General features: G+C 55.6%; 1 protein-coding gene across 3 annotated transcripts in view; it reads right to left on the bottom strand.

Moving 5' to 3' along the window:
• The window catches only part of TTC7B (tetratricopeptide repeat domain 7B), a 230,798-nt gene that overhangs the window by 25,496 nt on the left and 180,159 nt on the right, over positions 1–25,143 (bottom strand). The window contains exons 18-21 of one of the 3 annotated variants that reach the window (XM_062181833.1): positions 23,907–24,071; positions 21,763–21,813; positions 14,078–14,218; positions 3,014–3,216 (exon numbers count right to left, since the gene is read on the bottom strand). In XM_062181833.1, coding sequence (XP_062037817.1) covers positions 3,014–3,216; positions 14,078–14,218; positions 21,763–21,813; positions 23,907–24,071 — 560 coding nt within the window. The remainder of the gene's footprint in view (positions 1–3,013; positions 3,217–14,077; positions 14,219–21,762; positions 21,814–23,906; positions 24,072–25,143) is intronic. The other 2 variants (XM_062181834.1, XM_062181835.1) reach the window with 2 other exon arrangements.

The following is a 25,143-nucleotide window of genomic DNA, read 5'->3' as shown; positions in this document are numbered from 1 at the left end:
GTGGAGCAAGCCCAGCGTGGACCTTCCTCCGAAATTCTCTGAAGCCCCCTGCTGTGATGGACCGCTCCTTCCCTCCCTTCTTCACTGCCACCCCCGCCCTGCCCCAGCTTTGCCCTGACCCTGCGGCTCGCCTTCCTCTCTGAGGTTTAAGACCACTGCAGAAGTGCCTGCCTCCTGGGGTTTTCTTCCAGGGCCCGAAATCTGCCTCACACTTGGTTCCTTCCCGTGAGGCCTCCTTGGTTGGTTCTTTGTTGGTGTCTGGTGCCACATTTTCAGAATCTTTCTAGTCTTGATGCCCGGCCCTCGCTCAGCCTGGCTTGGGCAGGCCACCCCCTTGCTCACTCACGTACGCTTCCCTGATGCCCGCGGCTGCCCCTGTCTCCCTCTGCCACCTCGGGGCCTGGTGCCCTGCCTCTGGCCTGGACTTGACCTCATCTCCCTGTGGAGAGCCTTCCTCCCTCCCCTACCCCCCTAGCCCCCCGACCCTTCCTTCCTTTCCACTTGGGGGCCTGCGTGCAGTCTGGTTTCTGGGAGGATAGAGACAAGTCCCGGTGTCACTCGGCAAGCGACTTCAGCTCTCGTGTTTACTTTGTCTCTGGGCCATCTTGGTGCTAATACCCGCCTGTCCACAGGACCGAGGCTCAGAGGGGGATTCTGGCTCAGAGTGTCTCCTCTGCCTCCCTTCCTCCCACCCCCTTCTTCCCCCAGGGTCACAAAAACACACATAGGCAAGGGAGGGGTCACGTCAGCTCAGGGCCAAAGAACCAGGGGAGACCAGGGGCTGCCCCTTCCTGGGCCCGGCAGGCTGACCGGAGCCAGCAGGATGGGGACCGCCCCCTGCACTGCAGCAGGGCTCCCCCAGCTATGGGCTGGGTCCCAGGGGGCAGGCTGGGGAGGACACAGGTCACAGTGCATCATTCATAAGCTTCCCAAGGAACACCGCTCCAGGCCCCCCTTGGACATTACCCCAGCCGCAGTCACTGGGCAAATGTCTGATGGCAGGAATCTGAGCTGGGCAGGCACGCTGCTCTCAGCCTGCCTCCGATCAGGAAGGGGTTTCACCATATCAGAGCGCAGGGGCAGGGTCTCAGAGTCTACCACCACTCCGCTTTCCCACCAGCAACACCTCCCAAGACCTCCATGTCTGGGCCTGGAGGGGCTCAGGCCATGTCTTGCCCAAGTGCCAGCAGGCATGGCCCTTCCATCAGCCTGGGCCGGCGCTCGCCAGCCTCCCTGCTTGCCCCTTTCAGAAAGGAAAGTGCCTGGCATTTGTCAGGGAGCTCAGGTGTCCTGAAAAGCTCCAAGGTGAAACAGAAAACTCTCGCGGTGCGATTTTCCTCTGCGCTGTTTTGTCTCCTGTGTTCCCCCTGCGGATGAACAAGAACCGCTTCTCTGAATGATTCATAGGCCCCGGGGTGGAAACCCGCTGCGTCTATCTAACACAAAGGCTGGGCTCCTGCCGTTGATTATAGCTCTCCCCCAAGCTCCAGACAAAGCCCTGAGATCCGAAAAGCTCTTTACAAATTCCTCTTACAATAGGGAGACAAAAATTAAAAGCCCAGGTAATATTTTTAATCAAACACACTAATGTTTGGGTAATACATAAAATTATTTATAAAGCCGTATGGAGCTAAGAACGCTCATAAAAGGAAATGGGGGGAGTAGCTGTGGTTACTATAAGGTCTAATTTATCTTCACAACTGAAAAGGACTGCCTTGGGTTGTATTTGATAAGCACCCAGTGGGTGCCAGGAACTCTGCTCGGCTCCCCACTAGGGAAAGCATTCCCTACAACAGCACAGCAGGGGAAGAACTGGCCCAGCTCACAGGAACCCCAGGCTCCTGGAGGCTGGGGCCCAAGGCCAGGGAAGCGCAGGTCTAACCTAGAGCCGCCTGTCCTGCCTCCAGGAGCGGTCGCTGCGGCTTAGCCTCTGGCCCGGCTTGCTGTGTTTCACTGCTCAGTAGGAAACCACGGACACACACTCGCCCCGCCTGAGGCTGAAGAGCAAGTGGCCGACCGCACAGGGACCGCACGCCGCCCCTGGGCCCCTGTGCGGTGCTCGCGCTCTGTCCACACTGGAGATCACGGGTGCAGGGCTCCCGGGCTGACGACGCAGAGGGCACCCCCGATTCTATCATGAGGCTTTCCTTTCCACATCAGAGACGTCCTACCGCTAAGAATAAGAATTCAGCCCGAGGCTGAGCGTGCAGGCCCAGAGTGGGCAGGGCGGCTCTCTCCAGCCCTCGGACCTGGCTAACATGGCAGGCGCCAACTCAGACTCCGAGGGAAGAAGAGAGGGGGCCCTGGGCTTGTGCAGCGCTGCGCTCCAGCGACAGACACAGCTCTCCTGAGACCAGGCAGCTCCCGGCTCACTGAGACAGCCGGGTGGCCACTCCAGGACCGCTCAAAGGTGGTCCTCAGTGATGGGGCGGCGGGGCAACCCCAGGTTCTGTCCGGGCATCCAGAAGAGGGCCATGTGCATTTCTGGGGCCACAGGGCTCGCAGTACGGAAACCGCATGACTGACCTGGGGCCCAGGACAAGCTTCCCACCTTGGGGTGCAGCGCAGCCAGCCTGCCCTCGCTCTTCTCAGGCTCCCTTGAGTTCAGCGAGGCCCCCAGTTTACAGAGTGCTCTGACCTTGGTACTGACATCCCTGGGGCTGTGCACACCCCTGAGGTGGCTGCTGTGAGCCGTGCAGAGCCCAAGATGACAGTGACAGTCCCTAGGCCACAGAGGGCCTTTATCAGACCCTGGGCCACAGGGTGGCTTGGGCCAGAGCCCACTGACCCAAAGCTCTCCCGTGGGACGCTAGGTCAGCTGCTGCCAACTCCCGGGGTGCTACGTGCACAGACGGCAAGCAGAACGGCGTGCTGGCTGCGTGCCCTGTGACAGCTTGCCCAGTCAGGTGCACCGGCCTTTGGAAGCAGAGGGTGTGAGGGTCACGAGCCTCCTGCTGCTTCCAGGGGGAGCCCTCACACAAGAGTGAGGTCCCTGCCCTGCCCTCTCACTCACCAGTCGCTGCATGCTCTTCACGTGGGTGGGGCTGATGGACAAGGCTTCCTCATACCACCGCTGGGCTTCCTCCAGGTGGCCACGGAGCTCAGCGACCTGGCCCCGCATGTACAGCACGTTGTGGGACATCGGGAAGAGGTTGGCAGCTTCCTGGGTGCAGGCGGTGGCTTCCGCGGGCTTCCCGATGCCAATGTAGACTTCCGCTGTTGGGGGAGAGCAGAGAGCAGAGGCCTCTTGGTTCACTGCCCTTCTGAGGTGCCATGAGCCTGGCTGGGGACATCTGCCTTCCCCTGTGAGTATCGGGCAGGGCCCAGAGCCGGCTGATGCAACCCGTTGCAGGAACAGCCGTAGGCTGATATTTCCCTCATGCCTGCTGCTGTCGAGGGTTCCACCTGCTGTGACACAGCTCATCCCCAAGCAGAGGGCACAGAGGCACTCCCACCCCCAGGGCCCACCCGGGGCACCTCTGTGTCTGGACACAGGCTGGCCCAGCCCTGCCCTCGGCTCCAACAACCACAGAGGAAGGGCCGGGTGAGCACAGGGACAAGCCCACCAGAGATGCAGGGCCCTGCAGGGCTACAGTTCTGCCCCCGGGCCTGCTCTCCTGACGCCAGGCAGCACGGCAAGGCTGCAGCTCACGCATTTACAGGAGGAAGTGAAACGGCTGCTCCCTCTGACACAGGCCCTGCCGGGCAAGTGACTGCCCCAATCAGCAGATCCCTCTGCAACACCAGGCCGCCACTTTCCAAACGAGCAGGGCCGTGACCTTCCTGCCAGGCTCAGGCTCTCCGCGGGGCACCCCAGTGGCCCTGCAGCCATGGCCTCCCCCAGGAACCCCTCACGCACCCCCGGCGCCCCAGCTGGGAGCATTTCGCGTCTGAGTCCTCTCTCCCCTCTGTAGCCACAGCGGTCAGCTCCATTGCTCTGCCCTTACACACAGGCCGCCCTGTTGGGGTCACTGAGCCTGTCTCATCACTGTCGCCTGGACCCCTGCCTCATTCTGGCACTGAAAGACCCCCGTGCCGGTCTCTCCGAGTTCTGTATATACGTATACAGAGAGTATGCATGACAACACACACCAGAACACTCAGAAACAGCATGTCAGAACACGACAATTCGGAAATGGGACATCTCACCAGCTCTCTCCTGGGCCTCACCAGTTGCCTCCTGGAGCCCACTTTGTGAACTCTCAGCCTCTGGCCAGCCAGCCCTGGGGCAGCGGCCTGGTGCCTGCTCACACTCCTTCCAGGAAGCCTTCCAGTCTTTGTTCCCAGGAGGCCTTGTGTGGCCATCTCCTGACACCACTGCCCCTCCCCTCCCCCAGCACGAGCCATTCTGTTTCCTTCCTGATCCTCCCACCTATGTGTCCCCATGCCCCAAACTACTGTGCTGAGAACAGAGTCTGGCGTGGAGTTGGGACGCAGTCTGTGGTCGCTGAATGGGTGAATAACAGCAGCAATGACAACAGCTGACACTCAGTAACAGGCACCTGACAGGGGCCGGCGCTGTGGCATAGTAAGGCCGCTGCCTGCAGTGCTGGCATCCCATGTGGGTGCGGGTTCGAGTCCAGGCTACTCTACTTCCGATCCAGCTCCCTGCTAATGTGCCTGGGAAAGCTGTACAATATGGCCCAAGTACTTGGGCCACTGTACCCACAGGGGAGACCTAGATGAAGCTCTTGGCCTCTGGCTTTGGCCTGGCTCGGTCCCAGCCCCAGCTGTTGTCCCTACCTGGGGAGTGAACCAGTGGACAGAAGCTCTCTCCCTTTCTCTCTGTAACTCTGCCTTTCAAGTAAGTAAATAAATAAATAAACCTTTAAAAAAAAGTACACCTGGACCCAGGAAGTCTTCTCATTTCCTGTTTAGTCTGCCCAGTGATCCAATCGAACTGCTGCTTTATCCCCATTGCACAGATGAGGAAACTGAGGCCCAGAGAGGCTGACTCACCCACCATCCCAAGGTAGAGCAAAATTACAACCTAGAGGCAGAGCCAGAGCAGCACACAGGCAGCCTGGCCTGGAGCCTCTGCCCGAGACCTCTATGGAGCGCAGCATCTCCTCTGCCCAAGTACACCAGATCCCTCTGCCTGGCACTGGGCGCCCGTGGCGACAGGCTCCCTTGCCCTCCCTGACCTGTGACCTTTCAGCTGCTTCCCCGCACCTCCAGGGCCTGTCGGCGCTGAGTGCTGTCCCCATATATGGCAGGTGTTCCGGCTCTGGATTTTGTTCGTTCTGTGGCTCCTGCCTGCCTCCCTGACCCCAGCCCTAATCAAGGCCTTTTCTGCCTTCTCTGACCTGACCCCTCCCCAGCCCCTGCAGCTCTCTGGCTGAGGGGTCCTGGGCTTGCTCCTGGACAGCCAATGCTCCTCTCCAGAACTGAGCCGGGGGCTGCGTGAGGGCAGGTGCTCTCTCTCAGTGGTGGGCAGAGTTTCTTCTGCTGACCTCCTGACCTCACTCGCCTGGGCTGATCCCCTCCACAGCCACCTCCTCTTCCCTGACGATCCTATTCTAGCAAAGACTGGCTCCCCAGGCCAGGCCAGAGCCTGGCACAGACCCAGCCTGCACCTTGTCTGTCCACCTGCCCGCCAGGGCCCTCCTAACGGGAGCACAGGGAAATGACAAACCGGCCCGGGGACATCAAGGGACCCAAGCACGCCTTGCAGACACAGAAACTCGGGCCACCCCCATACAATTTCCTGGGTCCTACAGGGGTGATGCTTCTCACGAGACTCCACTCCAGAGGTACTTGCGGAGCACCTGCGACCCCCAAGGGAACCACAGGAACATAAAAAGGCATTTCTCTGGCCCTCATTATGGGCCAGGCCAGGGCTTGTCCCTCCTGGGAGATAAACAACCCTCATAATGACACAGTCAGGAATGCCTGTTGCCTTCAGTAACATAATTCTCCTGAAGCTCTGGCCAGAGAGCCCAACAGGGACCCGCTGCGGTTTTGGGTTACCTGAGCGCGGTGGCCACTCGGGAGGGCTGTACAGAACGTCCCTGTCCCTGTGCACCTGCTGCCACACTGGGGATGAGCGACTTATGTGCATTCACGAGCTCTCCAGACCTGCAGCTGCCTTTGGGCACACCCCAGGTCGCTGTGACAGAAAGGCTGCTTTGGGGGAGCCGGGATGCAGGCTCCCAGAATTTTTGTCACGGGAGTCGAGGTGGGGAGGAGCCTTAATTACCAGCCTGGCACAGGACACAGAAGGCTTGCTCCAGGAGGGGCCTCCGGGAGACCAAACACGATGCCGAGTGGCTCATCTATCACCGTGTCCTCAGGCGCCCTTCTCCGGGTGAGGAAGTGGAAGTGGCCCATGGACTCATGTCAGGGCCGCAAGGCTGGGGAGAGGATCCAGCCTCCGGACTTGTTTCCAGGGCACTGGAGGCTGAGGGAGGAAACCTGTGCGGCTGTCTAGGCCTGGGCTCTCGAGGCAGATGCGCAGACCCGCGCCCTTCCTTTCAAGCTCAAGAGCTGAGACACAGGTCAGCGTTGTGGTGCAGGGGACTAAGCTGCTGCCTGTGAGGCAGGCATCCCGTTTCAGAGGGCTCCACCATTTTTTTTTTTTTTTAAAGATTTATTTATTTACTTGAGAGGTAGAGTTACAGGCAGAGAGAGAGAAAGAGGGAGAGAGAGGTCTTCCATCCGCTGGTTCACTCCCCTAATGGCTGCAACAGCCAGAGCTGGGCCAATCCAGAGCCAGGAGCTTCTTCCAGGTCTGCCATGTGGGTGCAGGGGCCCAAGGACTGGGGCCATCTTCTGCTGCTTTCCCAGGCCACAGCAGAGAGCCGGATCAGAGAGGAGCGGCCGGGATACAAACCATGGCCTGTACGGAATGCCAGTGCTTAGCCTACCAAGCCGCAGCACAGGCGCCTGCTCTGCTTCTGATTCCACTTCCTCATATGAACCCTTGGAGGCAGTGGAAGATGGTCTAAGTCCTTGGTCTAAGTCCCCTGTCACCCTTGTGGGAGACCCACTAGAACCCCTGGCTCAGCCTTGGCTGTTTGCAGCCATTTGGGGATTAAACCAGCAGATAGAAACTTTCCCTCTCTCTCTTTTCTTCTCTGTCACTCTTTAACTTTTAAATAAACAAATAAATCTTAAAAAAAAAATCCAAACAAACAAAAAACAAGGGCAGGAGACAGGGCACAATGTCCTGCAGTGATTTTCACACCATCTTTGCCAATGGAGTCTTTTTTTTTTTTCCCAGAAGTATTTCTGGAAATCTACAAAATGATTCCCAAGAGCGGGCAGCATGGGTCCCCTCTGGGTTCGTCTCCCTCCCCCTGCCCGTAGCTACGGCTTCCAGTCTGCGAGCCACAGCGTCCCGAGAGCATCCCTGGGCTCGCCTGCCAGCTGCTCCAGGCCTACTCAGCTGTGAGATGGGGGCAGATCCAAGGGCAGTGCTAAGGGTTAACCCAGCCGGCGGAGGCTGTGAGCCCTGAGTGGCATCAAGCCGGGACAAGGACGCTGCTCCTGGAGGCTGCAAGAGAAGACAGGTGCACGAGGTGCAGGGAGTCTCAGGACAGTAGGCAGAGCCAGGCCCAGCCTCCACATTTTATCACAGCTCCTTTAAGACAGTGACAAGGAACAGTGACTCTCCTCTCTGGAGGAAGGCACAGCTTCATGGACACAGTGCCTCAGGCCCCAGGAAGGAGGCCTTGGTGGTGGGACTTCCTGATCCAATCAAGGAGTCTGGGATGGGGTTGAGGAAGAGAAGGGAAGCCCCTAGACCACCCCTGCACATAGCCTTCCGTGCACAGGCACCCCGCTGGGCCCCAGAACACAAGGAGGCCAGGTGGCACTTCCTGTGCGCCTGCACTACTCAGAAGCTTCCCTCGCCGGGAGTCCCCGGCTCAAAGCCCAGGACCCCCCAGAAGAGGGCTTTGCGATTCGGCACCTGGTATGGTCTGTCATCATCACGATCACATGATCACATCACTGCACTAGAGGATGCGCCAGTCCCTGCTCCTTGTCTCTAGCAGAGGCCTGCGCCCTCCCCAGCCCCCTTCCTGCTTTCACTGGACTGGAGATTCGGGGAGGACTCGGGTCTGTTCCTCCTGTCATTGAGTGCCTTGTCCCGGGTGGGGGCGGCTGCCTCCTGCGGCAGGCCAGCAGGTGGGGATGGGGTCTCCCACCCAGCTGTGATGTCAGTCTCCCCTGGGACACAGCAGGCCTTTGCTCTCCAGCTGCCTCCTTTGTCTTAGCTGGTTCTGAGCTCAAGAGCTGAGCGAAGGGGGATTGTTCTGACCTCCCCAAAGCCTCCAAACACATGGCCTGGACTGTGCTGCCTGCCGACCTAGAGGCGGCTCCAGCCACAGTCAGGTGCAGCCCTCGGCAGAGGCTCGAGCACTGAGCAGTGCTCAGGAAAAGTCTGCAGATGCATAAATGCAAAGCGAGGGGCGGAGTCGGGGCGTGGTTTCTGTGCACAGCTCCACCGAGGGGCGCAGCGGCAAGCGGCAAGCGGCAGGTCCCCATCCCCGGCCCTTCTTCCAAGGGCAGTTTACACAGTGAAACGCAGGGCCCTGTAAACTTATTCGGGGCTACGGGAACTTGTAGCAGAGGGAAGTGGGCTCTGGAAGCACACAGCCGACCAGCCAGCAGTAAGAACGCGCTTGGGCACGAGAGCAGAGCCCGGCGACAGGGTGGGCTCCGGAAGGCCGCTCTCTGCAAAGGGCCCAGGGACAGAAATGCTGACAGCCTCTGATGGAAGGCAAGGGGCTGCTCAGGGCCACAGGTCCCTCTAACCTCACTGCTTCCCGCCCAGGTGGGATGTGGGGGCCTGAGGACGCAGGCGCCTGGGTGGCATCGTCGCCAGCACAGCCTGAGGACCCGAGGCGCTGGACTCTCCTCTTCCCTGACCCGAGCAGTCAGTTGCTCTCCCAGGTTGCCCCACGCAAGCAGTGTCACCTCTCAGCCCCAGCTCAGGCCCAGTGCAGGATTCCTCTTTCTGTCCCTGTCCCCCTCCGGGCATCTGGCTCCACTCCGGACAGTTCGACCTCAGAAACGCCACGCAGGCACCGCTGCCGCCCTCCTCTGGCACCTGTTCCTAGCTTTCCTCTGCTCCTTCACTCGGCTCACCCCTTAGCTGGAGAGACCGCTCCACAGCGCTCAGCCTGACTCGCTCCTGCTCGGCCGGCCTGCAGCCCTCCCAGAGCTCTTCCAGGCTGTGGGGCTCAAGGTTGAAGCTCTCACCCTGGCCCCCAGGGGCACACTCCTTCCTGGCCTCTCCTCGGCCCCCTTCGCCGCTCGCTCTTCTGGCTTCCAGCGCAGGGTCCCTGCGCTTCCCCTGTGTCCCTTCCCCTGTGCCTCCCGTGAAGAGCTGACCACTGTTCAGGCCTCTGTCCTCATGTGCTTGGGGGAGGCTTTCTCAGTGGCTCTGGGAGGGGACCAGTCAGCTCCCGTGAACCCCAGGGCGGCGGGAGTCTGCCCAGCTGGATGCCGGCGTGTGGGAGGTGCGCACGGGTGGAGAGCAGCCCCTCTAAGTGCCTGCTGGGGCCACACCAGCTGGGTTTGAATCTTGGCTTCCCAGCCTCTTAGTCATGTTACCCTAGACAAGAGTCTCAGCTTCTCATCTGCAAAAAGGGGTGCACAGGGGCATGTGAACCTCTTGGGTAGATGTTGGGGTGTCACAGCGGAGTGGCAGGCTTTGAGCCCCGGTTCTGCTGATTCCAGCTTCTTGTAACGCACACTCTGGGCAGGGTGGGGTGCGGTGGGGGTGGGGCAGCAGGTGGAGGCTCGAGTACTTGGGTCCCTGTCGCACACATGGGAGACCTGTACTGAGTTCCTGTCTAGTCCTGGCTGTTGTGGGCATCTGGGGAGTGAACCAATGGATAAAAGATCTGTCTTTCAAAAAAAAAATTAATAAATAATCCTCATAAGGTTATAAGGACTACACATGGTCAGACACATAAAGTCCTTGGAATAACATGTGACACACACAGTTAGCGACCTGCAAGTTCTAACCATTAATCAGAACTCCCCAGGGAAGGAGAATGGGCAGGTGTGGCAGAATGGGCTCATCCAGACTGGCCCCACCTCTGGGCAGGCCTGGCCCCGGGACTGTGACAGTATCATAGCTTTAAATCCCCAGCAGAAATCAGAAAAGTTGATCTTGCACATCTAAGAATAGCCGCTGATTTCAACTGAGAGAGGTGCCAAAGCCAACGCTGTAACTATTAGCAAGTGACAGGCAGGAGTTAGCCACCTCCCGCAAAGTCATTTTTAGCTGCCATCCCAATGTGGAGGTGGAAAGATGGGCACAGGGAAGGCTCTGGCTCGGCTCTGAGCTGCTGTGACGGTGGGTTTGCACGGCCAGCAGGAAGGCCTGCGTTCCCCAGGGCACCTGTGGGTGTCTCAGAGCCTTTGCCTTGCTGTGACATCAGATGTTCTAACTGAGCTCCCCTCACTTCTGTCCCAGAGAGACTGCAAAGGCACCCACTTCTGCCAGCCTGGGTCCCTACTGCACAGTGGGGGAAAAGCCTCCCCAGACTTCCATTATGAGAGAGTGCAGAGGGTGAAGCATCCCACACCAGTGCTGGTTCACATTCTGGCTGCTCCAATCCTGATCCAGCTCCCCTGCTAATGTGCCTGGAAGACCCTAGCACTTGGACCCCTGCCACCCATGTGGGAGACCCAGATAGAGTTCTGGGCTCCTGGCTTCAGCCTGGCCCAGCCCCAGCTGTTCAGGCCATCTGGGGAGTGAACCAGCAGATGGAAGACCTCTCTCTCTCTCTCTAGCTCTCTCTTTCTCTCTAGCTCTCCCTTTCAAATAAACAAATAAATCTTATTTTAAAAAAAGAATGCACATACAAATGGCACTGGAGATAGTTCAAACTTTCAGGAAAGTGAGCATAAAAAAGACAACACAAAACTGGGGGGAAATATTTACAGCGCTTATAGGCTCAAGACACTAATAAATGCTTACGAATGGAAAAAGAGAAGCTCAGTATCTAAGAAGATGACTGGACGAAAGCCAGGCATGGACAATGGAAACACCGTCTTCTACGTGTGGGGCTGCACAGCGCTAGGATCTGAGAATTCCTGGTGCTGGCAAGGATGTGAGATACGGACAGGCGCGCCTTGTTGACTGGAGTGTGAACCGGCACAATTCTGAGGAAGGTAACGTGACAGAGTTCACCACAGCTAAAGAGTGCACAGCCTCTGACCCGTGGAGTCTGCCTTACACACCCAGGGGGACTTCCCGAAGCCAGGTCGGTAGTGGCGAAACACTAGAGACGAGCTGGACGCAGGTCCGCGGGGGGCTGGATACGACACACGGCCCGTCCGCAGGGGATCGATACGACACACGGCCCGCTTACACTCCACAGCCTTCCAGGTGTGGACGTGCACGCATCCCTGAGGCTCCAGGGATGGCTGGTGGGGACAAAGCACAGGGAAGTAGGATCTGGAAGGCGCACAGCGCGGTTGGCAGAGGCGTCTCCTGGGAGGGTGACTCTCAGGGACGGATGGAGCCTTTTTGCTTTATGTCAGTCCTACCTCTTGGTGTGTCGTGTGCCTGTGTCACTGGAAAACAACTTGTGACATAGGTCCAGACAAACCAAAGGACAAACATGGACACCCCGAGTGGGTCCTGATGAAAGAATCTGCAGCTCTGGGGTCAGGGGTGTCAGGACAGAGAGGAGGTGCTCACAGCTGCCACACAGGAAGGGAGGACCTTCCACGGTCTGTGCTCCCAGCTGGGCCCTTGGCCTGCCCCTCACGGAGCAGTGGAGCCTCAGGCAGCCTGCTCATGATCTCCTTGTCTTTCAAGTGCTTGCACAAGTGGCCCAGAGACCCTTGGATACAACTGGCTGGAAATGTGAGGTTGTCTTAGAGACAGCTCTCCTGCAAGACTCCAATCTGGGGCCCCCTCCACTATGGGGCCCCACCGTGAGCTCCCTCAACACTCAGAGCCCCAGAAAAAAGCACCAAGAGAAAGGGGATCCACAGGGCCACAGAACCCAGGGCCTGGGGGTGTGAGGCCTCGATCCAACTAACTTCTCCTACAGCTTTGCAAAGTCCGGGAAATCTGGACGCGCTGCTGGCGCCAATGGTGGACACGGGGGCACCAGTTATCTGGTTTCCACGACTCGTCAAAAGGTGCAGTCACCTCTGTTTCGCCCCTCAGAGCAGATGAGCTCAAACCACATGTGGTACAACTTGTGAGTCCGTGGAAGCTGTTTTCTCCAGAATTTACCCTCTAAAGAAAAGGCCTCGACTCAGACAGAGTCATTGCTCCAGGAGAGAACAGGGAGCGGGCTCGGAGAAGATTCTGGCCGACTCCATTCATGCATGCCACACGTCGGCTGCACACACCAGGTGCATCTTACCCAGGGCCCACACGGAAAGCCGCTTCCCACACCTGAATGCCAGCAGCTTGTAGAAGGCTACAGGCACTGCAGCCTGTTTGCCTTAACTGGCAAATGAAGACTTTTCTGACCCAGAGGCCACGGCCATGAGAGATGGGTCTTATGGGGTTATATGAAACACCCAAGGATTGCTCCTAACAGTTTCAGCCACAGAGTTCTTCAATGTTCCAAAAGCAGCTACAAGGTTTCTTCCCCGAGGGCCACGGTGGGGAGCTCTCCAGGGCCTGGGGGCCATCAGGCCACTGTGCCTTCTGAGAGGCTCTGATGTCAGGTCAGGGAGCTAGAAGGAGGATCCCAGCCCTCTGGGGTTTTAGACTTCAGCCTTTTCAAAAACTCCTCTTGCAGCCGGATCTGAGAGACAACCGTGCTCCCTACACCGGCCCTGCCGGTCCAGCCAGGCTCACGGGGGCCGCTGGCGAAGCTGGGTTCCCTTCCTTTCTGCTCTCTGAGCTGCGGTCCGAGGTGGTGACTGTGCAGGACAGGGCCAGAAGCCTGAGCTGCGGACGGGCACTCCCGTGGCCCCCTGGCCCCAGAGCAGCCTGTCTGGGACTTCTCTTGGCCAGAGGCCCAGTGCAGGCTGCAGCGGGGAGGGACAAGTGCACGCTCATGGCCCAGCTCTCCTTTTCTGTAATTTACGGTAGCTGTCAGGGCTCAGGTAAGGATGACAAGAAAGGCTGACTGACTGCGGCTCTGTTCCATGCCCAAGCCCGGCAAATCCCATGGTGTTTTCCTACGTGAAGGTCCTCCGTGGTGTGTGGCAAGGCTGGACGTCATGTGGTCAGCCTTGGCAAGCGCGGCGCACACAGATGGGCTACCAGGGCACGGTGAGCGCTGCTCTCGGCCAAACCTGGGCTTTCCCCACACCCTGAGGGTCCAGGCCCAGGAGGCCCAGCCGGGGCTGTGCAGACCAAGGCACAGAATGGGAGGAAGAAAAGCCACCTTTTGTGTAGAGATGGAAGTGTGTTCGTGAATCAACAGCCATTGTTTTGCCGGGAGGCTCTGTACGGAGGGGTGCGCACTGCCAGAATGCTGCATGCTGGGATCCCCAGCTACACAAAGCTCTGGGGCATGAGCGAGTGGATGTCCATGTGTGACCGGGGCAGGGGCAAGTGTGCCCATCCCCCGCCCTGAGCTGCTTCTACCTGCCTCCCCCTCTGTGGATGACGAGGAGTGCAACCAGAGCAGTGAGTGGGGCCCCTGTGGTTCCTAGAGACTTGAAGACTTCATGGCAAGATGTGCCAGGCCCAGTACCCGTCAACCCTTGGAGACAGGGGCTATCCTCAACCGCACTGTACAGATAAGAAATGGAGACTCAGAGGTAGACAGGGAACTCCACAACTCCGGTCTGCGCCGCTGGCTAGTGGTGGCCAGTCTGGGGCGTAGCCCTCTAGCCCCTCAACAATGTACCTCTCACCAGCCCCACCCCCTGACCCCTGGGGTTCTTAAGAGTCCACTGGAACATCCTCCCTAGATGCCACTGTGTGCTGGGCTCTGGTCAGGATGCTGAGGCAGGGGAGGGACAGGCAGCTGTGCAGCAATTCGTGGTTCCAGCAAGGAGAGCCTCCCAGCGTGGTGTGTGGCTGCCGAGGCAGCAGGGGTCCTGGGTTAGAGAGTGAGTGCTGGCAGGGTCCTGCAGCCCCTGGCACGGCAGTGGGGGTCGAAGGGCCCACAGACAGGGTGGGGTGGGGCAGTACCTGCATGGAGCCAGATCTGTGCCAGTGTCATCCAGGGGTGTAGTGGGCCCTGCTTGGGGGCGCTGCTCTGCAGAGACGAGGCCACTTCTGACAGAGCCTGCTCCACCCTGGAGGCTGCTACTGACGTGGCATGGACAGAGCCTGCGGGAGGTTTTGGAGAAGAAGAATCAGGAGAGAAACGGTCACGCAGCCAACCACGAAACCACCTCCTCCCACACACAGACACAGGTGCACACGTACACACACACCCCTGCCCCGGCACGTTCCTGAGATTTCGTGTCCGTAAGAGATGTGGACGACCATTACTGCCTGGAACCTGGGTTTCCATCCTGCTGTTTTAGCTAATCCAGTCAACACACAGAGCACATGCTAGGCGACGTGCTCCCTCCAGGAGCTCAGTCTGGCACAGTGCACATGTTGGGGGGCGGCAGGGGGAGAGCTACAGACACAGCTGGGAGACAAGGGCTAACAAAAGGGACCTTGCAAAGCACCCCTGCCTAGAAGCTCCACAGCAGGGAGGGTCACGTGTGCCTCCTGGGGTTGTATGTGGAGAAGAGGGACTGGCCCCTCCCTGAGTGCAGCTTGTCACACCCCAGGATCAGGAACACGAGTTACAAACTGCAGGAAGAGCACGCTTTTGCCTCGGGGCTAAGCAGAAGTCCATTCTTGGGACTAACACCAGGCCTCCGGAGGAGGGGGTTCTACCAAAGACACTTGGGGCTCAGAAGACGCACCTGCCTAGCTTCTCCGTAGACCCGCTGTCCTCACAGGCTAAGGGAGGGGACCGAGCACATGCGCCCGTCCAGGGAGCAGGTGCAGTGCATGTGGCAAAAGGCAAAGCCTGTATCTCTTCGTGTTGACCTTGCAGAGGGCTGAGGACCAGAGACCACCCCTGAAACACGGGCTCGCTCCTCACCCGTTCAAACTGCCCTCTTGGATGTGGGGTTTCGGAACTGACAGCAGGATTCTCGGTCTCAAACTTAAGACTGCTAATACTTGTGATCGCCTCAGAGTTTGCCGTGGAGATGAACGTTCTGGCACGGTGAGCGGTAACTATCCACTAACCGGGGAGTTTAAAATGGTGATGGTTTACGAAGAGAAATGCCCAGTGTGCAGAAACTCCTGCGGGTGACACAAGACGATGGGCACGAGTGTGACTTCAGTGCGGGTGGGGGTGCAGCGCTGCGTATTCACCTGAAGTGTTGGCAGCAATAGGCTGGTCCTCCCCACTGTGTCCTGACTGCCCCGAAGGACAGGAACACCCCTTCCCCTCAGTACTCTCAAATCCTTCAGGGGGCCTGGCAGATGGAAATCAGTGGAAATCCACCTTCCCCGGTAATTCAGACACAGCCCCTGAGGATGTGTGAGACAAGAGCGGCCTCGAGACAGAGCGGAAGGATTCTAACCGGCGGCACGAGGGGAACCTGAAGTCTGGCTGAGAATCCTCTCTGTTTAGCCCATGTGCGTCCAATTACTGGTTTTCAAAACACGAAACAGCGAAATGTTTAAGCAGCCAATGATATTTCTAGGTTTATGTTATTTTTAACCTTTTTATGGAAAATGACATTTTGACTTTGGTTACAAGGACTTGATGTAGTTTTCCTGAGCTTTTGTTTTTAGCTGCAAGGATTACTTAAATAGAATCATCACCTTCTCCTGCTACCTTGACATCACATCACAATCACCTGGGCATTTAAAAAATCAGGACGTTGGCTGGCACTGGGGCACAGTAGGCCAAGCCTCCACCTGCAGTGCCGGCATCCCTTATGGGCACCGGTTCGTGTCCTGGCTGCTCCTTAGGGACTGCGGTCACTAAGATCTGGTCAAGAGAAGCCTACACCCAGCCCAGCCAGCCTGGACTCTTCTACTTTTCCCAGGCCCAACGGTCATCTGGGGGAGCAGAGCCCAGGAAGACCCTGTTGTCAAGGACAGTGCATTTAGGTGCTTGTTTGTTTTTTAAATTTTATTGGGGCTGGCGCTGTGGCACACTGGGTTAATGCCCTGGCCTGAAGCACCGGCATCCCATTTGGGCACCGGTTCGAGACCTGGCTGCTCCTCTTCCGATCCAGCTCTCTGCTATGGCCTGGGAAAGCAGTAGAAGATGGCCCAACTCCTTGGGCCCCTGCACCCGCGTGGGAGACCCGGGAGAAACTCCTGGCTTTGCATCAACTCAGTTCCGGCCATGCAGTCCATTGGGAAGTGAACCAGCGGATGGAAGACTCTCTCTCTCTGCGTCTCCTCTCTGTGTAACTCTGACTTTCAAATAAATAAATAAATCTTAAAAAACTTTTTTATTAGTTTTTATTTAAAAGGCAGAGTGATAGATAGATAGAATCGTCTATCCATTGGTCTTCTCCACACATGCCTGTAACAGTGGAAACAAGCAGTCAGGAACTCCACTGGGGTCTCCCACGTGGGTGCTGGAATCCAAGCACTTGGGCCGTCCTCTGCTGCCCTCCCAGGTGCATTAGCAGGGAGCTGAATCAGAAGCAGAGTAGCCAGGGCTCAAACTGGCCCTCTGATATGTGACACTTGTGCCCCAAGTGGCGGCTTCGCCTGCTGCACCACAACACCTGTCTCAGATTGCTTCATCTCAGAATCCCTTTGGACTCTGAAAAATTGTTTATGTGGGTTTTATATATATAGACATGCACAATGTTAAAATTGAGACATGTTTAAAATATTTAGTTATTAATTCACTGAAAAGTAACACAAGTGGGCATGTGGCCTAGCAGTTAAGCTGCCTGTTGGAATGCCTGCATCCATAGGGTTTGAGTCCTCATTCCACCCTCAGTTCCAGCTTCCTGCTTGTCCATACGCTGGGAGGCAGTTGGTGATGACTCAAGCAGTTGGGTCCCTGCCACCCATGTGGGAGACCCTGATGAAGCTCCCTGGCTCAGCCCAGGCCACTGCAGGCATTTGGGGAGTGAACCAGTGGATGGAAGATATCCCTGCCTCTCCCGCTGTCTCCCTCTAACTCTGCCTTTCAAATAAATAAAATAAATATTTTTTTAAAAAATTGAAAATCCACGTAAGGTTTTCTCCCAGTCCTCACTTTCCATGGCATTTCTGAAGACCCCTTGTAGTTTCATGGAGCCTTTTTCATTATCTCCAAGGCAAAGGGCATGGGGATGAGGGACACTTCTGACGGCAGGGGGACGTGGACAAACGGGGGCCCAAGAAAGCAATCAGAGGGAAGATGCCAGGATCCATTCCAACTTGAAATCCAAGACTCTGGAGAAATAAGTTTCCAAGCAACCAGGTTCAACAGGTGATGCGGGGACAGGGTGTGGGTTCATTCGAGGTGCCGTATCCCTGCTGTAGCTGGCGGCTGCAGGCCAGGCGGTGCTCCCCCAGGGAGAAAATGCGGCACAGGACACTGTGCCTTGGAAAAGCCACTGCCACACCAGCCGCGCCGCTGCAGGCAGGGAAGAGCATGAACTCAAGTCTGTGGCCTAACTGCCCAGGGCATATGAGGCCCTGGAGCAGAGGGATCCTGGCTCCCCCTAGACTACCTCTGTGGGTGACAGAGTGGGACTGGGGGAGCTGCAGAGGCCCCGGGACCTGGGCACAATGTCTCTTCTCCATGGCCCGGAGGACCAAGAACCAAGGCTGCTGACCTCAGGGTGCTGTGAGTCCAGGCTCCGACCCCTTGAAGCCTGCTGTGAAACCTGCCCCCAGCGGCACACTGGTGCCTTTGCAGCCAAAGCCTTTTCAGAAGCCCTTTCCCACAAATGGAGAAAGACACCTGTGGCCAATTTCACCCAGCCCCTGACAGGGCAACAACCTTTCACCATTCGTCAGGATCCCAGAGCGAATGGTTCTGTTCGGCAAAGTGTCACCATCAGGGAGTGCTTGGCTATGCTTGCTCAACTGTACTTTGCAGGCTCCGCTCCTACTCCAGCGGCCCCTTCACTGTCCTGGTGGCACGGAACGGCCTCTCCCCTCGGGTCTTCACGGCTTGTAGAAGAGGAACCAGATCTCAGATGAACCCTGCCCACCTAGTGGCTCGTGCACATCCCGTGTGCCAGGAGCCAGGGACAACTGGGATGGGGAAAGAATCCACAGACACATCGCTCACGTGGCTGCTCAGGCTTCTGGGAGGCTCTGTGCTCCCCAGCCCTGGAGGATTAACTCGCCTCCCGTGCACGCACATGGGGGACAGCTGCACACATGCGCGCACCCCAAGTACATCTCAGTCCCCCACGTGCTTTCTGCCTGAGGCCACCGCAGCGGATACCTGACCTCGCCACAATTTTTGAAGACACTGAGCCGCCCCCAGGCGGGGCCTGCAAAAACCAGTCTGTGTGTAGCCCTCAGTCCTGAGACGGCACCTGCCGATAGCACTCATTCGGCTTCCGGTTCTTAGAAGCCGTGCCTTCTGGTTAAATGAAGGGAAAAGCAGCCGTGCGTCTCCTAAAGACGCTGAGCACTGAACATGAGTCTCAATGACTCAGCATTCTGCTGGTGGGCCTGGCTCCAGACATTTCACTTTTAACAGGAGAAGGATTTCTGTGTCTCAGCACAGGGCTTGGGAATGGAGCGGTGCAGCAGAGCAGGCGGCTGGCACCCAGCGCCCTCTGTCTGCACACCTGCTGCCTACGCTCGGAGAACCAGGCTGACGGTGCGGCGCGGGGGCCCGAGAGGGGGCAACGGTCGTCTCTTCTTTGAAGGGAGAGGAAGACATATGAGACTACTCTCACCTCAGTGCTCAGTTAGCCGTGTTTCCTCTGTGCTTAAAAAAATGAAGAATTTTGGTGACCCTCCCCTAGGAAGTGGGACCACTCCCATCTTTGCTGTGGGTGGTTCTCTTGCTGAAGAGGCTGGTTGTGTGTGTGTATGTGTGTGTGTGTTCACACTGCACCAGCCCATGTCTCCCTTCTATATTTCCACTTCCGTGACAGTGCCCATGCCCCTCTTGGTGGCGTGTCTGATGGTGGCTTGGCCCTCGCTGCCTTCCACCCAGTCCCCACTGACAGTGCTACCTCCTGCTATGGGTTCCTCTCACTCACAATTCTAAGTACACACTACCCAGGGCAACGGACGAGATCCCATTCCCAAGTGACTGGAACAGAATGCTCATCACAGCTGAAACCTCCCAGGATGGGTCTTCTCCTGGATGGAGGGGAGAACTGTTCCCAGGGAAAGCTTTAGGGAGGGATCCCATGGAGGCAGGAGGGACGGAGCCACGTCGTCCCCAGAAGCCATGCAGGGGCCAGCACGCATGCTGCCGGCAGGTGGTCACACACACGGAAGCGTGGAAGGAAGCCGTGCACAAGCGTGTGGGGAGATGCCAGCTGCTGAGGCTGGAGACAGTACCTTTCAGAGGACTACAAGGGGCAGATGCTCCGTCTCTACCTAAACCCTCCTCTCCCTACACGGTCACGAGGCTTTGAGTGCCGTGCCACGGGGATGATGGTATTCTAATTCCAGACACACACGCCACAACATCCATGAGTGGCTGAGTGCCGCTGATGGTTGACTTGTCAATCTCCTATAATTCCATTCTATCTTATTTAAACAAAGGCACCACAGAACTAATTAAGGAGAACTATATTAATTTAAATTGGATTGAAATAGCAAGAAAAGGTTATGTTTAAAAAGGTTATATATATTAGGGCTGAAATTTAAAAACTGCCAGCCCTCAAACATGGTGAGTAATGTTTTCACATATACATGGATTTTTTTTAAACCACTTGATTCTACTTAGCAGGGCAGGGGATGAAATATGCTACCTGACAAGTCACACTTCCTGGACATTAGAAAATACAGTCGGTAATAAAGTGCTAACCACATGAAAAGAAAAACACCCCCGTCTTGAACTGGCCGCTAAATCTGCGCTCATTTGAGAGGTGTGTCTTTCACTGATCTGTTCATTCTCTTCTCCTGGTGACGGATTCCTGAAGGGAGCAGCACTTTTACCAGAATCAGTGATGGAAAAAACTGAGCCAAAAACCTAGTTGCAATCTTGGTTTTAGCATGTGCTTGCAGAGGAGAATAAAACATCAACACACATTTCTCTCTAAAATGACAACTGTGGGAGCATTCCAGAATGGGACTACTGGGGCTGGCGCTGTGGTGCAGGAGGCGAAACTGCCGCCTGCGACGCCGACATCCCATATCCGAGCACCTGTTCAAGCCCCAGCTGCTCCACTTCCGACCCAGCGCCCTGCTGCTGTGCCTGGGAAAGCAGCAGAAGATGGCCCAAGTGCTTGGGCCCCTGCCACCCACGTTGGGGACCCGGATGGAGTTCCAGGCTCCTGTCTTTGGCCTGGCTCAGCCCTGTTTTAGCCATGCTGGGGATGAACCCACAGATGGAAGATGTCTTTCTGTCTCTCCCTGTCTCTCTGTCGCTTTGCCTTTCAAATAAGTGACTGGTTCAAGGCCTGCTCACCAACGTCCCTGCTTTCTGTCCTGGCTGCCACGCAGGGAGAAGGCACCTGATGGTGCCGAAGGTCAGGCTCAGTTCCTGCAGGCATGTGTTCACGGAACTGTGGTCAAACCTGCAATTTTACAGACGCGGGAACTAAAGTCCTGGGAGTTTAAAGGAGGTGCCTGGGCCCCTCTGCAGGACTGGCCATGGCCTCGGGGTCCTGGCCTTTCAGAGTGCTACAGCTGTTTCTTCGGAAAGTACTGAAGTCCCTCACATAAACCTATCAGGTCTCCCTTTAACCAGCAAGGGCTGCTTGAAGATTTCCAAGGAGCCCATCTTTCCAAAAAGCAAGTATTTTTGATGACAGTGAAAGGAACTTGGCAGTGAAATCTTTCTTTATGAAGAACCCGAGAGAGATGCTAATACTGAACAGATCTCTTCCATTAAGGGATGTTTTTGAGCCAGAAATAAAGGCACATCTAGTCCGAGCAGGGGGAACCAGCTCTTGAGACCACAAGCAGAAGGTTCAGTGGTTCAAATGCACACTGGATTCCCATGTACATTATCAGCATTTCCCAAAACACAGTCATGGTGGAGCGGGGAGAGGAACGATGGAATTAGCTTGGAAATATCAGGTCACACAGAGTCTTGGATTCTTTCCATCTCAGGGCTTCTTGGTGCCCCTAATGTGTTATGAGCACTGTGAACCTCTAGGCCCCAAAATATCAGACCTGAAGAATCGGCGGTCCAAGAGCCAGCCTTCTGGAAATGTGACAACTTACTAATGGCTTAGAACCACCCTGCAAAGCACGGCTCCTACCTGCAAGGGAATGCGCAGCCTCCTTGAGATCTTGGCAGGGGCAGTTTTAGGTTTTATGAGGCCTACTTAGCTTGTTCCAGGAAAACTGATGGCTACGACTGCTCTGTGTGCATCGGTCATGGCTGCCCTGGACAGGGATGGCAAGAGGCAGTGGGCTCCCTCTGCCTAGAGTTTCCGAGGGTGGCAGCCCTCCCTTCAGTGCCCCTCTTGTGGGCGGGCTGGCTGCACTGCCTTTGCTGTAGTCCTCGCTGGACCAGTACTGCCTCCCTCCTCGGCAATGGAACCCCAGCTGTGGCAGAATGTGCGTTGGAATCTCAGGAAAGCCGGGCCCCAGGTGGTGGAGCGGGCGGGAGTGGGCAGGCAGGCGGCAGCAGGACGTCCACACCATCTCAGCATCCCCAACACTCAACAACCATCGTCCACATTCCACGGTGGAGGGCAGTGTGCTTCTGGGGAGCCTCAGAAGGGTGAACAAGTCGGTAAGCTACTTACTAACTGAAAAGAGGGAGGGAAAACCATGAAAGTATGCTTCTGGTGAGCTGCCTTGGAACAACAAATCAAACCAAAAATTAAAACCAAGAAACAAAACATTTGGGAAATCAAAGTCAAGGCTAAGGAAAGCAAACAGAGTTCTAATAACCTTCCAACTGTTAAGTCTGGCTGTCAGGACTCAGGCTTCACTTCAAGAATGCCGACATTTTCCCACTAACAATGGTTTTCTTTCTTTCTTTCTTTTTTTTTTTTTTCCTAAACCAAAGGAAGGCCGACTGGGCATTCCCCTCCACACGCCAGCGTTCACCCAGCACACAGGAGCTGGCCAATCTGTGTAACGTGTTTTGTTTCCAGAGCAGGAAATTCCAAAGGGAAGGGAAAAAATAATCCAGCTAGCAGGTTTCAGATCCTCATCAGGATCCCAGCAGTTGGGAGGGCCGGGGCATCAGGCCTTGGAGATCTGCTTGTCTTGGTGGAAGGTCTGGGGTTCAAATTTGCTGCAATTTAAACCAGGAAATTCTGTGTTTGTCAGATGTCTGCTCCCTCTCCAACTACTGTGCAATCTATAGCAAAAGAGAAGGGATTCTTGGGTGCTCTGGCTTCTTGAAGACACCTGGTTACTGGCTAGGCACTCACCGAGGGTAGGCAGGTGAATCACAGCTTCTTAAATAAGCAGTCAGCTCCGCTTGGGACGTACAGGCTGCATCCGGCAGATGGCCCATGGGTGCTCATGGCCACACCCACTTACTGATGCAACCAATTCCCAGTGCCTCACTGGGAGAGCCGGGACTCCCATCAGACAGGGTCCGCCAGGAAGCAACAGAAAAGACCCAGTGCCACTCCACAACTGTAAGAGGCCGTTTTACTACAATGAGAGCAGCAGAAGTCAATGGAAAAATCAATTGTTCTGTAAAAAACAAAGCTGTCAATGGCCCCTGGGCATTGCATTAAGGGAACAGGCCTATTTTTAAGAAGCAAACTGAAAAGGACACTGTGTGAAGCTGGGGGTTGCCTTCAAAGCGGCGTTTGGATCGTGTAACAAGCGGAGAGGCGGGGTTGGTGTGTTTCCTGGTATGGTTTGTTTGAGTGACAGCCCCACTTCCGCCCGCTTTGCGGGTGCGTTTAGGGCAGCGGCTGCCACCTGAGGGTGAGCACCCGGGAGGAAGGTGCTCTCCTCTCTGTAGCTCGCTTCCCTCTAGGAGCTTCTGTGTGGCACGTAACGAGCATGTGGAACAAGATGAGCCCTTACAAATCACAGATCCAGAGGTCAGATTTTCCGGCAGCGCTGGCAGCAAATTGAACATTAAATAAATGAGGGAAAGGAAATCAGGATGGACTCGCCCGGCGAGGCTCATTTAGGCCCCATTTAAGGACTTACCAACCGGGCTTGCATTTTAATACAGGGATTTTTTTTTTTTTTTTTAATTGACAGGTCCTGGAGCTCCCTAAAGCAGACTTTCAAAATTTCCGTATTATTTAAAAGCAAGATTAGACTAAAATGCTGTCCAATTTCCCCACACTGTTTCATATCACAAGCTCTACAACTCCCTTCCTTGCAGATGGAAAACAGTGCAAGCACTCTGTCACAGAACGCGACCCGAGACCCAGGAGCGCTGGGATCACGGGGGTCGGGGTGCACATCCCGACCCTGGGGCTCCACCTAGGCCAGTGGGATCATGGGCTCGGGGCAGCGGTGACTTCCAGAACTTTCCAAGTGCTTTAGATGCACAGTAAAGTTTGCCAACCACACATGTAAAAGACACATTATCTCCAGAATACAGCCTGGACTACTATAGGCTGGTTGACAAAGATTAATTTCTAAATTAAAATCAATTTTTGAATTAACGTCTAAGTGGAAACCTAGAAATTTTTAGGGTGAAATTGTAATTTCTAAATGTCATAATCTGCCTCTTCTTCAATGGGATTAACTTCTATGCATTTAGATCAACTCCAAGGAAGCAGAGGGGCGGGGACTCTCAGGTTTCCTTCTGCCCCAGACAGCTTCGGTGTTTTCCACTTTGCAAGGTTTTCTCTCTAAGGAGTTTGTTGGAGTTTCCAGTCCAGCTTATCAGTTAGGAAGATTATCAGCAAACAAAACATCAGGCATGAAGCAGGTTGAACAAAAAAGGAAAAACCATGTTTACAGAGAGAGGGCTCCCGGCGGGGACCAGAGTCACTGACTGCATGAGCTGCGGGGGACCACACAAAGGTGTCGGGTTTGGGATGAGAATGAAGATGAGAAGACACAAACAGGTGGAGGGAAGACTCGGTTCTTGAGAGAGAAGAGGAGGAGGAGGAGGAATCTGACACTAAAAAAGCAAGAGAGAGAAAAAAAAGGGTAAAGGCAAAAAAAAAAAAACCTTTAAAAACATAAAGAAAAAATCAATGAGCTTTTAATATACTCACATAAAGCTGCAAAGAAAATGAGGTCATGTAATACACAGTCATTCTACATGAAAATACAAGTGCTTTTCGAAGAAAACAAATTTGTTTTTCTGCTGGTTATTTAACTGTTCCACAATAACACCATGGAATAAAAATAACTCAGATTCACCTGGGCACAGATTCAGCAGGGTGATCCACTGAAGTAATGCGTCCTTAACCTATAATACCCAGAACATTCTAGAGAACACTATTTGCCTTTTAGCTGGAGAGCATTAGGACTTGAATTTCCATGGATTTGTTTTTTGTGAGAAGCACTCATATGAACCAAGGTGATCCAAGGTGCAGTGAGAGTGATGGGGTGCTAGGCTTTCCAGGGGTCTACACTGGGGGTGCTGGCTGGGTACTTTGTAAACGAAGCTGGTGCTGTCCCCTGCACACCTGGCAACAGTGAAGACCACCACAGCTCCGGTAAGATCCCTTCCCAAACACAATGGGTCAACCTTGCAAGTTAGAACAACTACCCTGCTCTTGGTAGCTGTCCAGTAATACCCACCAATGACTAAAGACAAATCCCCTTACCCTACATCCTGTTTTGAAGGCAAAAGGAAGAAAAAAATTTTTTTTCATCCTCTATTTAAGGAACTACTAACTTATTCCAAATCAAAGACAATGACTCACAGCTTCAAAGTAGACTGTCACTCCACTCGATTGATTCCTCATTCTCACCGGCTGGGGCTTTGAGGATGGCAGAGGTGGGGGGTGGGAAGGGAAGCCAGAGGTGACATCAGCAAAGGGGGCTTTTTTAGTGTGACACATCCGTCTAATTAATGGAGCAAAATTCCGCTCTGCTGGCCGCAGTGGACTTGGCGGGTCCCAAGCCGCGGACGTGGCTGCTGCTTCGTGTCACCGCACAGGTCTGCATGGGGACAGCTTCAGAGGTGGGAAGCCATATTCCAGGTAGTCAGGCTCTTCCAGAGTCGGGAACATGGGACCTGA

Source organism: Lepus europaeus, chromosome 22 (genome assembly GCF_033115175.1).
Source record: "Lepus europaeus isolate LE1 chromosome 22, mLepTim1.pri, whole genome shotgun sequence".
NCBI lineage: Eukaryota > Metazoa > Chordata > Mammalia > Lagomorpha > Leporidae > Lepus > Lepus europaeus.
Note: the sequence above shows the minus strand (reverse complement) of the source record. Positions and strands in the feature narration are given on the sequence as shown.